The sequence below is a fragment of the Choloepus didactylus genome, chromosome 3 (assembly GCF_015220235.1).
Source record: "Choloepus didactylus isolate mChoDid1 chromosome 3, mChoDid1.pri, whole genome shotgun sequence".
Lineage (NCBI taxonomy): Eukaryota > Metazoa > Chordata > Mammalia > Pilosa > Megalonychidae > Choloepus > Choloepus didactylus.
In genome coordinates this window covers 56,044,935-56,061,229 of record NC_051309.1, presented here as the reverse complement: position 1 = coordinate 56,061,229, position 16,295 = coordinate 56,044,935, and the positions used below count along the sequence as shown (strand labels likewise).

General features: G+C 38.8%; 1 protein-coding gene across 4 annotated transcripts in view; it reads right to left on the bottom strand.

The window, feature by feature from the left end:
• Window positions 1-7,373: 7,373 nt before the first annotated feature.
• PDGFRA (platelet derived growth factor receptor alpha) overlaps window positions 7,374-16,295 on the bottom strand; it is a 55,329-nt gene continuing 46,407 nt past the window's right edge. For all 4 annotated transcript variants that reach the window (XM_037829793.1, XM_037829794.1, XM_037829796.1 and 1 more), the window contains one exon: window positions 7,374-10,347. In XM_037829793.1, the coding sequence (XP_037685721.1) occupies window positions 10,200-10,347 (148 nt within the window). In that variant the 3' untranslated portion in view covers window positions 7,374-10,199. The remainder of the gene's footprint in view (window positions 10,348-16,295) is intronic.

Genomic DNA, 16,295 nt, shown 5'->3' with positions numbered 1-16,295 from the left:
ATATGCACAGTGGTCTTGAATCACAGCTGAAGAATCCCAAGCTTAGGAAACCCCACTCTTAAAATGGGCTGCAAGCAAACCTGTCCAAACTTTGTCCCAGAGGGAGACATTGTCTGTATTATATTGCCCTCTTTTCTGGAGGGAGACTCTATCTCTATCTTTCAGGAGAGTAGGGATATTGTCTGTTGTATTAATTGCTGAATCCAAGGCCTAGCTCAATAAAATTGATGATTAGAGATATGAACGTTTAGATGGATGGATGGATGTGAAGGCAGCCAAAGAAGTGTCTGGAATCAAAGCAGGGAATGGGACTGCAGGAAGCAAAGCCACCAAGGCTAACCCAGCCTAGCTCCCCATTCTCCAGCAGTCCTTTCTGTCTGTCCTCTTGTGGCAGAAAAGCTTTAGTTTTTATCAGAAGTCTCCAGGAATCCATACTTTATATCCTACCCTTTGTCTTTTTTATTACCCCCAAATAAGGACTATGACCACCACCTACCACAATTTTCTGCACTGCTCTGCTCTGTGATGTAATGTTCCCCTCAGGTAATTAGCTGGCTTGGAATTAACTCTGCCGGCTGCTTCCTTTAGGCTTAGGCACCTTGCGGATCAAATGAACAAAGAAAAGGCTGTTTGCTAATAAATATTTGTTGAAGGAATTAATTAAAAATGATTTTCTATGGCCAGATTATTGCATCATGCTCTCATGCACTTTCTCCCAGCCTTTCTAGGGAGAGAGAAAGGATGTCTGAGAATCTCAGGCTAATGAAAGGAGTATCTATTCTGGAAGTATCTTTATATACTCCAGATAGTACAGGCAACCTAGTGGGGTAGCAAGCTGAATGAAATGAGAAATGCAATGGAATACTCATACAGAGAAGAAAAAAGGTTTTCTTCATTTCAAACAGTTACTTAATTCCTAATCAAGTCTAAAACTTTGACCGACCAACCTATCTGCAGCTCAAACACCATATAGAATCCAGAATTGACTCTGTTTAGAGCAGTCAGCATGAAATGTAATGAAATTCAAAATTGACAGGATACACATGCTCCAGAGGGAAGTCATTAATATCCATGAATAATGATAAAGCAAAATACCATCTGCCAGAATCATGTGGCAAATCTTTTTAAAATTCCAATTAGCCTATAAACTAAAAACAGGGAACAAATATGCTTGCCCTGCCATGTGAGACCATGTGTCCTTGATGTCTCCATCACATTATATGTAAACTAAAATGTGGGTGATGGAACCATTGTCCACGTATGAATATATTTTGGAGAATGCATTCATTATTCTTTAGGAAACAAGTGCTATTTTATGTAACCAGGTAGACCAGAATGTTACAGTCTTCTAATTAAGGCTGCATATGTATTTTCACATATATTCTAATTGTAGGGTGAAAAAATTGTGTCTGTTACAAACATAGTATATTAATTTTGCTGTAACAATGTGGTTACATCTAATCCTTCTATATATTTGGAGTTAGAGATAATGAAGCATTTTCATTGCCCTGTTATTCCAGGGAAAATGGCATAGTTTCTGATGGATTCACATATTCTAAGTCATTTTTCTGAGCTGTATTTTATGAAGCACATAGCTATTAAAATCACAATATCCGTTGTTACAACTGCTGTACTATAGCCTGAAATGAAATTGCTCTGATTACAAATGTGTGAAATGTTCTACAGGCCAACTAGTCCATCACTTGTTTTTTTTGAAATATCTCAAGAAGCAAAGCAACCTATTTCCAAACACTGCTATTTTCTTTTATCTCTTTCTTTCCCATGTTATTGTAAAAAGTGCTGGAATTGGGCTTGGGCAAGATGGCAGCATAGAGAGGAGTGAAAGCTAAGTAGTCCCCCTGGAACAACTACAAAAAACCAGAAACAACTAGTAAATAATCCAGAATAACTGCGGGGGGACAAACGAGACCATCCACTCATCATACACCAACCTGAATTGGGAGGAATGCCCAAGATCACAGCATAAAATCTGTAAGTAAAACCTGTGGATCCGAGTTGTGAGACCCCCTCCCCCATAGCCCGAGCTGCAAAGCCTCATGTTGCCAGAGAGAAGCTCTCTCCCAGCAAGCGAATATAGCTCAACTGAGCTCCAACTGGGGTTTTAAGTAGCGAGTGTGAACTGCTCACTACAGGTACGCATCCCCAAAAAACAGACAGAGGCTTTGGGTGACGACTGACCTTGGAGAGCTGGAGGGTCACCTTGGATGTGGTCTGAAGGGAACCATCTGTTTCTTTTTCGGCTCAGTGGAGAAAGCCCCAGTCACTCTCAGTTTCCAGGGCTGTGACTCAGAGAAGAATGGAGACAGCACAAGCAGAGAGAGAGACCATTGAAATGCTAATGACCTCCCCCTAGGGAGTCTATCTTCTCTAAGAGGAAAGGGGTGGGGCCCTTTCCATTAAGAACTAGACCCCAGAGCCTGGGGGAACACAGCCACACCTCCTCACACCAGTCAAGAATTATAGGCTAACAGGCGCCACCTGCTGGGCAGAAAAGCACAGTGACCTGAGGCATCAAAGGGTGGAGCAATTTTCGAAGACACACCCTCAGGGAAACCAGATACTGAATATTTCTTCCCTCTGGGACCTGAGCCTGTTCTGGTCTGGGAAAACCTGATTTGGATAACCAAGGAAACCATGCCTAGACAACAGAAAATTACAACCTACACTAAGAAAAACAAAGTTATGGCCCAGTCAAAGGAACAAACGTACACTTCAACTGAGATACAGGAATTTAAACAACTAATGCTAAATCAATTCAAAAAGTTTAGAGAAGATATTGCAAAAGAGATAGAGGCTGTAAAGAAAACACTGGGCATATGTAAGGCAGAAATTGAAAGTTCAAAAAAACAACTAGTAGAATCTATGGAAATGAAAGGCACAACACAAGAGATGAAAGACACAATGGAAACATACAACAGCAGATCTCAAGAGGCAGAAGAAAACACTCAGGAACTGGAGAACAAAACACCTGAAAGCCTACACGCAAAGGAGCAGATGGAGTAAAGAATGAAAAAATATGAGCAATGTCTCCAGGAACTTAAGGATGAAACAAAGTACAATAATGTACGTATCATTGGTGTCCCAGAAGGAGAATAGAAGGGAAAAGGGGCAGAAGAAATAACACAGGAAATAATTAATGAAAATTTCCCATCTCTTATGAAGACATAAAATTACAGATCCAAGAAGCGCAGCGTACTCCAAACAGAAGAGATCTGAATAGGCCTACGCCAAGACACTTAATAATCAGATTATCAAATGTCAAAGACAAAGAGAAAATCCTGAAAGCAGCAAGAGAAAAGCAATCCATTACATACAAAGGAGGCTTAATAAGACTATGTGCGGATCTCTCAGCAGAAACCATGGAGGCAAGAAGGAAGTGGTGTGATATATTTAAGATACTGCAAGAGAAAAACCACCAACCAAGAATCCTATATCCAGCAAAGCTGTCCTTCAAATATGAGGGAGAGCTCAAAATATTTTCTGACGAACAGAGAATGAGAGACTTTGTGAACAAGACACCTGCCCTACAGGAAATACTAAAGGGAGCACTACAGAGTGATAGAAGACAGGAGTGCGTGGTTTGGAACACAATTTTGGGAGATGGTAGCGCAACAATGTAAGTACACTGAACAAAGATAACTATGAATATGGTTGAGAGAGGAAGGTTGGGAGCATGTGAGACACCAGAAGAAAGGAGGAAAGCTAAAGACTGGGACTGTGTAGCTTGGTGAAATCTGGAGTGTTCAACAAGTGTGATAAAATGTACAAATATGTTCTTTTACGAGGGAGAACAAGCAAATGTTAACCTTGCAAGGTGTTAAAAATGGGGAGGCACTGGGGGAAGGATGCAATCAACATAAACTAGAGACTGTAACTAATAGAATCATTGTATTATGTTTCCTTTAATGTAACAAAGGTGATATACCAAGGTGAATACAGATAAGAGGGGAGGATAGGGAAGGCATGTTAGACATTTGACATTGGTGGTATTGTCTGATTCTTTACTCTACTTTGATTTAAGGTTATTTTTCCATTTGCTGCTTCCTAGCTGTCATTTTTTTTTTCCTCTTTCTTTTGCTCTCTACCTTCTTTGACTCTCCCTCTTGCCTTGTGGAAGAAAAGTAGATGCCCTTATATAGATAGTGGTGAAGGTGGTGAACACATAAATATATGACCATACAGAGAACCATCAATCATATACTTAGGATGGAATGTATGGTGAGTGAACAAAATCATATTTAAAAAAAATGGGTTGATAACAAAACCTCGAGGGCAATATACTGAGTGAAATAAGCCAGATACATAAGGACAATTATTGCAGGGTCTCACTGATAGGAACTAATTATAATAAGTAAATGCATAGACATGAAATATAAGGTACCAAGATATAGGACAAGGCTTAAGAATGGGGAGCAGTTGCTTAGTATGAGCAGAATGTTCAACTAGGATGAACTTAAATGTTTGGAAATGAACACAGGTGTCGGTAGCAAGATGTGAGAATAACTAACAGTGCTGAATGGTGCATGAATGAGGTGGAAAGGGAAATCTCAGAGTCATATATGTCACCAGAAGGAAAGTTGGAGGTCAAAAGATGGGAATGTATAAAACTAAATCCTATGGTGGGCAATGTCCATGATAAACTGTACAAATACTAGAAATAGCTTCCATGAACCAGAACAAATGTATGACAATACAATTAGAAGTTAATAGAAGGGCATATAGGGAAGAAATATATACCTATTGCAAACTAGATACTACAGTTAGTATTTCAACATTTTTTCATAAACAGTAACAAATGTACTATACCAACACTATGAGGCAACAATTGAGGGGGGTTGGTTAGGGATAGGGGAGGATTAGAGTTTCCTTTTCTTTTTCTTTTTTCATCTTTCACTTTATTTCTTGTCTGCAGTAATGAAAAGTTTCTAAAAATTGAACAAAAATTAAGTGTGGTGATGGATGCACAGCTGTATGAGGGTACCCAGGGGCAAGTGATTATATACCTTGGATCTTTGGATAATAGTATGGTATCTGAACAATCCCAATAAAAATTAAAAATTAAAAAAAAAAACTATCAGAATTACTACAGTTCAGGGTGACAGATTTTTCAGCTGATAGGCCATCTGATCTCGTGCTTCATGCTTAGCAATAAACTCTCTCTTTGATAATAAAAAAAAAAAAAGTGCTGGAATTGGTATATTTGGAATTTCTAATCCCAGTGCTATCTTTACCTAGTTGTATGATCTTGGAAAAGTCACTTGAATCTTTCGGTGCCTTGGTTTTCTCATCTATACTATGCCTTCCTTGTCACAAAGTGCGTTTTGTAAAAATCAAAAGTAGTACATGTGAAAAGGATCCTTGAAAAAGTATGTGTCTAGAACCCTTGAATAATAAAAGTCATTTTTATTATGAGAAGAAAAGAAAGTAAGCAAGGTTGTCAATATTGTATGAAGAGGTAGAATTATACATTTAAAAACATAAACAAAAAGGTCTCTCCAGGCAAGCTTTGAGTGTTGATGCTACAATAAGCAGCTATTGTTTAGTCAGCAGGATTATTGTTCCAATAATCCATCTCCTTCACAGGGCTGGAACAGAGGGTCAGAGCTCATACCTGACCTTGAAGCTGACTGCTTTCTGGCTTTAACTCCAAGTGGGTAATGCTTTGAGTTGCAGCCATCTGAATTTGTGTAAAAAGGAGTTATATTAGAATAGTGTGCTGTATTCTGATTATTAACAACAGCAATCAATCTCCATTATCCATGAGCTCAAAATGAGATGGATTTATATGTTTTTTGATTCCTAATTCATTTGACTAGGCATGCTTCAGAACACAATCCCCTTCCCTTATTCCCACGCATATCAGATCATATCTCCTTCCAGTTCTATTTTGAAGACTGATTCCTGAGCAGTGTGGGGCAGGGGAGATCCTACAAAACTGCAGATAATCTGAAAAGCAGGTAATTCACATGCAGATATTCAAGAATTTACTGTGACACTCATATCTCAAGCTTTGGGATCAAAATTGATTTACTTCTGCGTACTCTCTGGCCTAGCAATTTTACCTAACAAAACACTGCTACTACACAGGCACAAGGTCCTAAGTGCAAGAATGTTCTTTTAGTTATTTTCTTTTCATGCAGTCATTTTAACAGCAAAGAATTGGAAACAAATGAGAGGTAGGAACGTAATTGCCTCAGTTATGGTGCATTGATATAATGGGATACTATGCAGCTATTTAAAAATAAAGGCATTGTATCACTATATACTTCTCATAGCATTAAAAGAATAGAGCACATTGCAAAGCATTCCACAAAGTACAATCCCATTTAGGTAAAATTCAAGGCAAAAATAGAGATAGGAATATATATATATATGCGGCTGCATAGAAAAGGGAGTGAAAGACTGCCATCCTGAGAGGGAGAGGCTGATTGGCCCTCTTGGGTCATAAGCCTCCCCCAATTAGCCCAGAGTTGTGTGCACACAGGATACCAGTAATTCGGAAATAAAACTGAGGTGCTGCTCCAAGAAAAGAGAGAGCAGGCACTGGGAGGTCCCCTTACCTTGATACCTGATCTTCGGGCACCTGGAGGTGGCTGGTCATTGGCCCCAACGCTTTCTGTGTGAGCTGGTGTGTGTGTTCGGAGGAGGTGGTATGTGCATGCACACAGGTACACAGTCACGGATGTGGTTGTGCAAGAAAGGCTTAGGTACCTTTCATTTTTTTGAGATCCCCACTGTATTAGAAATTGAAGGAGTGTATTATAAGTGTGTACACACAACAAAGTATTGTAACAGACACAAACCATAAAAAAGAAGTAAATTTAAAAAGTCACAGAACATTCCATAAAATATATCTCACGTAGGTAAAACACAAAATAAATAGGAACAAAAATGGAGGTATGTATTTATGTACACATGCAGACGCAGAGAAAGGGGACTGAAAGGATGAAAGAATGCAAACCAAATGATACAACTCTGCCTCTGAGAAATGGGACAGGGACAAGGATAGGGAGGAAAGACATTAACATTTTATTTCATACATTTCTATATTGTTTGAATGCTGTACAGAGTAAAAACAATCATGTACTACTTATGTAGGGGAGAAAAACACCATGCAATAAAGACAAACAAGCAAAGATAGAATCAAAGATAAGTCATCTGCCAGTCATCTTTAAGTCAAATGGTGTGTCTGAGAACTGATTACTCAAATGAGGTCTTAAATCTTAAATTTCCTATTGGTTTCATCAAACCATAAAATAGGATCCTTTTGAAATATTGCTAAGAAGACAAGTCAAATAGATTGCTTTACTTTATATGACTAAACTGAAAACAAGAAGATGAGAAACTTAGCATAACTTTAACTTATATATATCATTTATTGAAATATAAAGATCTTCATTTACACATTTTAAAATGAAAACATGAACAGGGGCATTTGTAATATATATTGTACCAGTGGACCCACCCGATCAAGTTAGTTCTTCTCACATATTCACCACACCACTGTTTGGGGAACACAAGTATTTTTCTCTTTATTATTTCTAAAATATAAATTTTGGACATTCAAAAGTGCAACAGTTAATGTGCCTGTGGGGAATATCACAGTTAAAAAAATATAAACAAAGGCAGTGATACAGCTTGTCATAAATGATTTGGCAGTATTCTCCAAGTCTACATAGAAATACATATATACATATCGATGTATAACATCATTTTATCTTATGTCCCTCTTCACAAAAATAGGACCATTTTGTACAGATTGGCAGACCACATTTTAAGGACATCCTTGATCACTGAAAAATTCACAAATTGTGCTTCTTAGGCCAGCTTTTTGATTGTCATAATAAAAATAGAAAGCAGGAAAGCCTGGTAAATTTTCTTCTGGGGACTTTTCAGGAGACCAAAAAGGAAACAAATCTGAGATATACTGAAAACACTGTAAAAAAAAAAAACGCAGTCATACACAGACTCACTCAGGTGGAGCATTTGTTAAGACTACAAACTGCTGGTCTGAGAATTTTCATCCAGTTTCATGATGTCAAGCAAGATTCAAAGTAATAATCAAAATGCAAAGCACCAACAAGAGAAGGCTACATAAGTGAGAGTGAGTGATAAACAGAATGCTTGAGCTATGATTCTAGAAACACAAATGTATTTCAGGTCTAATTGGCTCTACAGAATCTAGTCAGGTTTTCTTTTTTAATTGGCCAATCTGGCTCAGTCTTCACACTTACCATGAAAAAGGTGGATTAGAAAGTTGGGGCTTGTGTTGAGATTACACCAGTAGGTAGTCAAGGACCTTATTATTGCTTCTACAGCTTCCAAAGCATCACCTGCCGGGAGCACATCCAGTGATTGCAGTAATCACAACCCATGTTTCATTCATATGGTGTCGGCAATTAAGCGGTATTGCAAAGAATGCCAATGAACCCACCCCAACCAGTTTGACAGTTTGGATGGATTTGACAATTCATCCTCCTATCTAACTCCAAAAATAGAGTAAAACTTTTCTTTGTCACCAAAATATTGAGTTCAGTATACAGATATCTGGCATGCTAAACTGCATCATTTTTGTACATACCTCTCTGGAAATGGAAAAAAAATCAAGCTCAGTTCCCCCATGCACTGGGAAGCAGTAACTTTACTTTTGGCAGGAAGATTTGCCAAGCCAAGATTTAGCTTTCTTAACCTCAGCTAAGACTGGAAAACCAAATTAAGGGTAGCAATGGATTTAAATGGTAGGTTTCTAACCCAGCTCCAAATTTCAAATTATTTTTCTCACAGGGCAACTTCTTGTAACCTTAAATTGGTTACAACCCCCAAACCTGCCTGATCAGAATAGCCAGGGAATTTATAAAATACAGTTTCCTGCTCCCCCTTATGATTCTGTTTGCCAGCCTCATTTAGCAATCAAAGACACAGGCTAATGCACACACAGCCTTCTCTAAGCAATGCCATTATTATCTCAGAGCTTCAAAAGAGTTCTTTTGGGGGCAAGAGATGAGGGAATGGAGCTGATGTTCAGGGATTCCTTCAGACTCTGAGGATTCACAGAGTTTAAAAATATCTTTGCTGGGATCCATCAGCGTTATCACTAGCCATGAAAAAAATCTCTGCAAATCCAGTCTTTTTGCTGATGATTGTATTTTCCTTTGGGCAATAATGAGAAGTCTTGCTTATGCCTTTATACTGAGAACATTTCAAATTTTTTAAAATCCCATTACTTCAGAGGGCAGTTAATGGTTTTTAGTAAAATTGATTAGTGAACCTATTCAGTACACAATTAAAAACTCTGACTTCCTGGAAGATACTACTTTTACTTTGTTTTCTATGTTCAACTAAATTTAATCCACTAAAGCTATTACAATATCTTATAGAGAAACATGTTATTTAATATAAATGCCAAAACAGTCAAACTTGCTACCTACTTAGTAAGGGTTTTTTTAACTTGTGCTTTCTCTGTAGGGAAAACTTGTTACATATTACACATTTAGCATTGCTGATAACAGTAGTGTTATTATAAACGTAGATTACAATATACAAATGAGTTTAGGGGCTTCTAAACGACCCAAATCTATTAAACAAGGTTGGTTAATTATTTATCCTTAATCTCTTTAACACTAAAAAAAAAAGGTAAAATGCTATAGTACCAGTACCTTTTAAGGTTCAAAAGTGGTTTTTGCATGTACTTCATGAGAGAGTTCAACAGCAGCTGACACCAGGTTTCAAGAGGGAAGTACAAGAATGGATCAAGTGGTCTTTTCAAAAGTCCAGAAAAGATATTTAACACAAATCTAAACACATCCTTGGTTAGAGTTATTTACATAATTACAATGCTGGCGTTTTATCGCTGTAAAAATGTGTACGTCAGAATCTCACCAATGCCACTGAAACACAAAGTTCATCTTCCGTGGCCTATTATTCCTTTGTCCATCTACCTCCAAACTGCACACACCACTGAGATGCTACTGAAGCATTGCAAGAGACAATGCTGAAAAGGTTCATTTCAATTTATCCCATTCATTCGTATTTAGAAGGCTCCCCAAGGCCCTTGGCTGGGAAACTTCTCTTTACACATCATCCAAGTCCTCCTCGTAACATTTGCATTGCAATGAAGTGGTTTTCTCAAAGGTATCAAAGACGGTACCAGGAGTGGAAGGTTCTCCTGAATGTGCCAGTTACAGGAAGCTGTCCTCCACCAGGTCTGAGGAGTCTATGCCAATGTCGTCCATCATGTCGATGTCCTCGATGGTCTCGTCCTCTCTCTTGATGAAGGTGGAACTGCTGGAACCTGTCTCAATGGCACTCTCTTCAGAGGTCTGTGAGCTGGTGGAGAGAGAAAGGAGAAAGTGTTAAGGCCCATATACAGACCAACAGGTTATGCTTGCATTTCTAGGATGGCCCCTGCAAAGCAAAGGAGCTGTTCCTGCAAGACCCTTTGGCAATCGAACTCAGTCCACCCTAGTTTAGCAAGATTCTGCCATGGAGCCAGATACCTACTGATCGTCCATCACACTGCAGTGGGCCACTGGAAAACCAAGGTCCACAGGTAATCTATAAACTTGCCTTGACCCTTAGCTTTCCTTCTTTTCTGCCAAGTTTTTAATCAAAGTTGCTAACAAGCCGCAACAATTTCTACTTTCTCTACTCAATTCTAGTGGAAGAGAAAATAAGCAATGCATAATCAAAAGACATGGGAAAGGAAAATCAAGGGGATTAAATCAACTACAGATTGCAGTCTTGTTCTCTCCAAAGACCTCCTGAGCATCCATACTTTGTTCTCAGGGTTTTATCCCACCCCTCTGGAATACCCTTCCTCCCCCTTCTCCTCTTTATATCTTATCTCCCCCTAAGTCTTGAAGGTCTAGGTGAAGGCTCTAGACTTAATGGAGCAGTTAAGAGGGAAAGCTCTATGATCAAAAGACCTCAATCTGGAATGGTTCTGTCACTTACTTGCTATGTGATGTCACTCAAGTTACTTCACCCCCCGAGTTCTGAGCCCTTGCCGGTAAAATAGTCCTATCAACACCTGTTTGTTAGAGGAATTAAATAAGATAACCATAAAGCGCTGAGCATGATTCCTAGAACATAATAATTGCTGAATAAATGTTAGCTATTATTATTATCACTCAAACTGTCACCTGAATTTGGATAGGGCCTGGATATGAAATGATATCAGGGAATAGGTGCTAGTAGTCTTACATGTGATAACCATACTGTAGTTATAAAGGAGACTGTTCTTAATTTTAGGAGATGATGCTGGAATAGTAAGGATGAAGTGTCCCGCTGGTTCCCACTTAGTTTCAAATGGTTCCCACTTAGTTTCAAGAATGGCAAAAATGTTAACTGTTAAATCCAAGGGATAGATGGTTATGTGGGTGTTCATTATATAATTCTCTCCATTTTTATGTACCTTTTACATTTTGTTCATAAAAATTTGGGGGAAAATAGTCTTGCCTAAAGCCTCCAACTTGCCATGCTTTGCCATCTCTCCTCCCTTCTCTGAATTCATAATTCTTACTATCTTATCTTGCCTTGTACTGTTATCGAAATTTTTATGTTTATCTTTTCATTCCTAAAAGATCCTCATCTGCTGGAAGGCAGGACCATGATTTAGTCTCCTGGTTGTGTGGCTATAGTGCCATGCTATACACATAGCACATAAAACAGTAAATATTGGTTGGTTCTGCAGAGGGATGAGTCGCACAGACACACAGACATACACACACACACACACCAAGCAAGTGATCTCAACCCTTTCACCTGCTTCCTGCCTTTCTGATTCCTCAGCCTCTCTCCTTACATCTCTATGTCAGTGCCATAGCAGAGACCCAAGCCTGGCCAATAAGAAGCTGTCTCCTGGCTACAGGAAATAGTCTGCTGTTATTTACCCAAGTCCCTTCTGACCTGTGAGCTCCTAGAACCCATGGGGCTACTGAGCTGTAGTGTTTCTAAATAACCCCTATGACTGAGCTATTGCCCCTGTTTCTAGTTTGCACTCTAACCCCAACTACCCCCAATTAACACTCTGATCCTAGAGTCTCATTTTGAACCTCAGTCCACTTGACTGGTCTTGATAAACATCTACTCCTGGTAGTTCAACTCCCAGGGAATCTAGACCCTGTCCCTAGGGCTCTGGTCAAGAGCCAGGGGCCTGAGACAACCCTTGGATATTGACCCGATCCAGCTAGTGCCGGCACACTGTGATTTGAACTCCTGGCCTCCTCTCGGAGGAACGTTATACAGCTGAGTCCTTGACTGAGTCATTATCCTGGCACTAGTCCTCCCTGATCTGGCATTGCCTCTCTCTGCTAGCCTATCTTGCAAAGCGAAGGCATGGTTGTGAGCACAGAGGAAGCTAACTTCCATCATGAGTGAGCACCAGATCATCTCTGCTGATCTCAGCCTTTAAAGTAGACCCTAGATCTGACAACTGGGCTTACTCCTGGTTTTCAAGCCACAGTGCTCATCTGATGGCCCAGAGCCTGGCTCCCAATGGGGTACTGACCTGGCACCCCCAAAGTCCCCTAGGGCATGGCCCTTTTTTTCTCATGCCTGCTCCGCTTCCAGAGCCTAGCCTCCTGTCCTGGCTGTGCATTAGCATCACCTTGGTAATAAATTAATGGATCTAGGCAGTGATCGCCAATGGCTACTAACATCTCAAAAAGAGGAAAAGGTCCCTCCGGACTACTATGCTGACTCCTGCCTGCCTGGACCAGAGCATCCCAGATCTGGGACTCCCCCTCTCTATGCTCATGCACTTGTTGGGGATATGGATTTGCCTCCATCCCTATCTGACCTGAACTGATGTAGTTTTGGGGACATACTTTGTTCTATCCTAAGAAGATCAAAGGTATCTCCCTTGCAGAAGTTCTAATTATCTAATACAACAATTGGGATTGTTCTTTTTATGGAAAACATCAAATTCTGCAGCCCCCACTGGTGTGCCTCTAGAAAATTTCTGGCTGCCTTCTTTTTTAAATGTAATTTTATTGAGATATATTCACACACCATATAAACCATCCAAAGTATACAATCAATGGCTCACAGTATCATCACATAGTTGTGCATACATCACCACGATCAATTTTAGAACATCTTCTTCATTCCAGAAAAGAAATAAAAAGAAAAAAGAAAACCCAAAACATTCCATACCCTTTATCCCCCAACTATTATTGACCCACAGTATTTGTGTGATACCTTTCTTACAACTGATAAATATCAGTTAAAATATTACTGTTAACTGTAGTCCATAGTTTGCATTAGGTGTATCCCCCCCCCGCATTTACCTCTCTATTAGTACCTTCTTGTAAGAGTACTGTACATTAGTTCTAGTTCATGAAAGAACTTTTTTATATTTGTATCATTAATCACAGCCATTGTCTACCACAAGATTCACTGTATTATATAGTCTTATGTTTTAACCTCCAATTTTCCTTCTGGTGACATACAAAAGAAACATCTAACATTCTAAACATCCTCTTTCCACCACATTCACCCACAATTCAGTACTGTTAATTATTCTAACAACATGCTACCATCACCTCTATCCTATTCCAAAAGTTTAAGTTCAACCTGGTTAAACATTCTACACATATTAAACAACCACTCCCCATTCTTTAGCCCCATTCTATATCCTGGTAACCTATATTCTAGATTCTATGTATATGAGTTTACATATTATACTTAGTTCCTATTAGTGAGATCATACAATATTTATCTTTTGTATCTGACTTATTTCACTCATTCATTAGATTCCAACATAATGTCCTCATGGTTCATCCATGTTGTCCCGTGCCTCAGAACTTCATTTCTTCTTACTGTTGAAAAATTTGGCATCATATGTATATATCACATTTTGTTTATCCAGTCATCTGTTGATGGACACTTGGGTTGTTTCCATCTTTTGGCAATTGTGAATAACGCTACTATGAAAAATAGTATGCAAATGTCTGTTCACATCCTTGCTTTCAGATCTTCTGGGTATATACTGAGTAGTGGGATTGCCAGGTTATAATGCAACTCTACACTTAGCTTCCTGAACAACTGCCAAACCATTGGTGTGCCATTTTACATTCCCACCAGCAGTGGAAGAGTGTTCCTATTTCTCCACAACCTCCCCAACATGTGTAGATTCCTTCTTGTTTAATAGCAGCCAGTCTAGTAGGTGTGAAATGGTATCTCATTGTGGTTTTGATTTGCATTTTCCTAATAGTTAACGAAGCTGAGCATCTTTTCATGTGTTTTTTAGCCATTTGTATTTCTTCTTTGGAAAAAAATGTCTATTCATGGCTTTTGCTCATTTCTTCAATGGGTTATCTTTTATTGTGGAGTTGTAGGATTCTTTATATATTCTGGATTATCAAACCCTTATAACATATGTGGCTTCCAAATATTTTCTCCCATTGAATTGGCGGCCCTTTCACTGTTTTGACAAAGTCCTTTGAAGCACAGTATTCAGTTTTGAGGAGTTCCAATTTATCTGTTTTTCTTTCATTGCTTGTGCTTTGGGTGTAAAGTCTAAGAAACTACCGCCTATCACTAGATCTTGATGTTTCCCTACGTTTCCTTCTAGGAGTTTTATGGAACTGCTTCTTATATTTAGATCTTTGATCCATTTCCAGTTAAGTTTTGTATAGGGTGTGAGATAGGGGTCTTCTTCCATTCTTTTGGTTATAGATACCCAGTTCTCCCAACACCATTTATTGTTCTGTCCCAGTTGAGTGGACTTTGGAGCCTTGTCAAAAATCAATTGACCATAGATCTGAGGGTCTGTTTCTGAACTCTCAACTTGATTCCATTGATCAATATGTTTATCTTTATGCCATTACCATGCTGTTTTGACCACGGTGGCAGTTCTGGTTTGCTAATGATGCTTGAATGCAAAACACCAGAGATGGATTGGCTTTTATAAAGGGGGTTTATTTGGTTACACAGTTACAGTCTTAAGGCCATAAAGTGTCCAAGGTAACACATCAGCAATCAGGTACGTTCACTGGAAGGTGCCCAGTGGTGTCCGGAAAACCTATTAGCTGGGAAGGCATGTGGCTGGCGTCTGCTCCAACGTTCTGGTTTCAAAATGGCTTTCGTGCATACCCACAGTTGCATGCGTCACTTTTATTCCTAGATATCTCTCATTGATTCTATTTCCCTAGAGAACCCTAACTAATACAGTGGCTTTATAATATACTTTAAATCAGGAAGTGTAAGTCCTCTCACTTCATGCTTCTTTTTCAAGATGTTTTTGGCTATTTGACGCCAATTACCCTTCCAAATAAATTTGGCAATTAGATTTTCCATTTCTGCAGAGTAGGCTGTTGGAATTTTAATTAGTATTGCACTGATTCTGTAGATCAATCTGGGTAGAATTGACATCTTAACAGTTAGCCTTCCAATCCATGAACACAGAATGTCTTTCCATTTATTTAGGTCTTCTTTGATTTTTTTTTTAGCAATGTTTTGTAGTTTTCTGTGTACAAGTCCTTTACATCCTTGATTAAGCTTATTCCTAGATATTTGATTCTTTTACTTGCTACTGTAAATGGAATATTTTTCTTGATTACCTCCTCAGATAGCTCATTACTAGTGTATAGAAACACCGCTGATTTTTGCATGTTGATCTGGTATCCTGCTGCTTTGCTGAACTCATTTATTAGCTCAAGTAGCTTTGTCATGTTTTTTTAGGATTTTCTAAATATAGGATCATGTTGTCTGCAAATAGTGAAAGTTTTACTTCTTCCTTTCCAATTTGGGTCACTTATTTCTTTTTCTTTCCTAATTAATTACTCTAGCTAGAACTTCTAGCACAATGTTGAATAACAGTGGTGACACTGGATATCCTTGTCTTGTTCCTGATCTTAGAAGGAAAGCTTTCAATCTGTCACTTTTGAGTGTGATGTTAGCTGTGGATTTTTCAAATATGCCCTTTATCATGTTGAGGAAGTTTCCTTCGATCCTTACCTTTGAAAGTGTATTTATCATGAAAGGACGCTGACTTTTGTCAAATGCCTTTTCTGCATCAATCAAGATGATGATGTGTTTTTTCCCTTTTGATTTGTTAATGTAATGTATTACATTAATTTATTTTCTTGTGTTGAACCACCCCTGCATCACTTGAACAAAACCCACTTGGTCATGGCATATGATTATTTTAATGTGCTGTTGGATTCAATTTGCAAGTATTTTGTTGAGGATTTTTGCACCTATATTCATTAGAGAGATTGGTCTGTAGTTTTCTTTTCTTGTAGTATATTTATCAGGCCTTGGTATTAAGA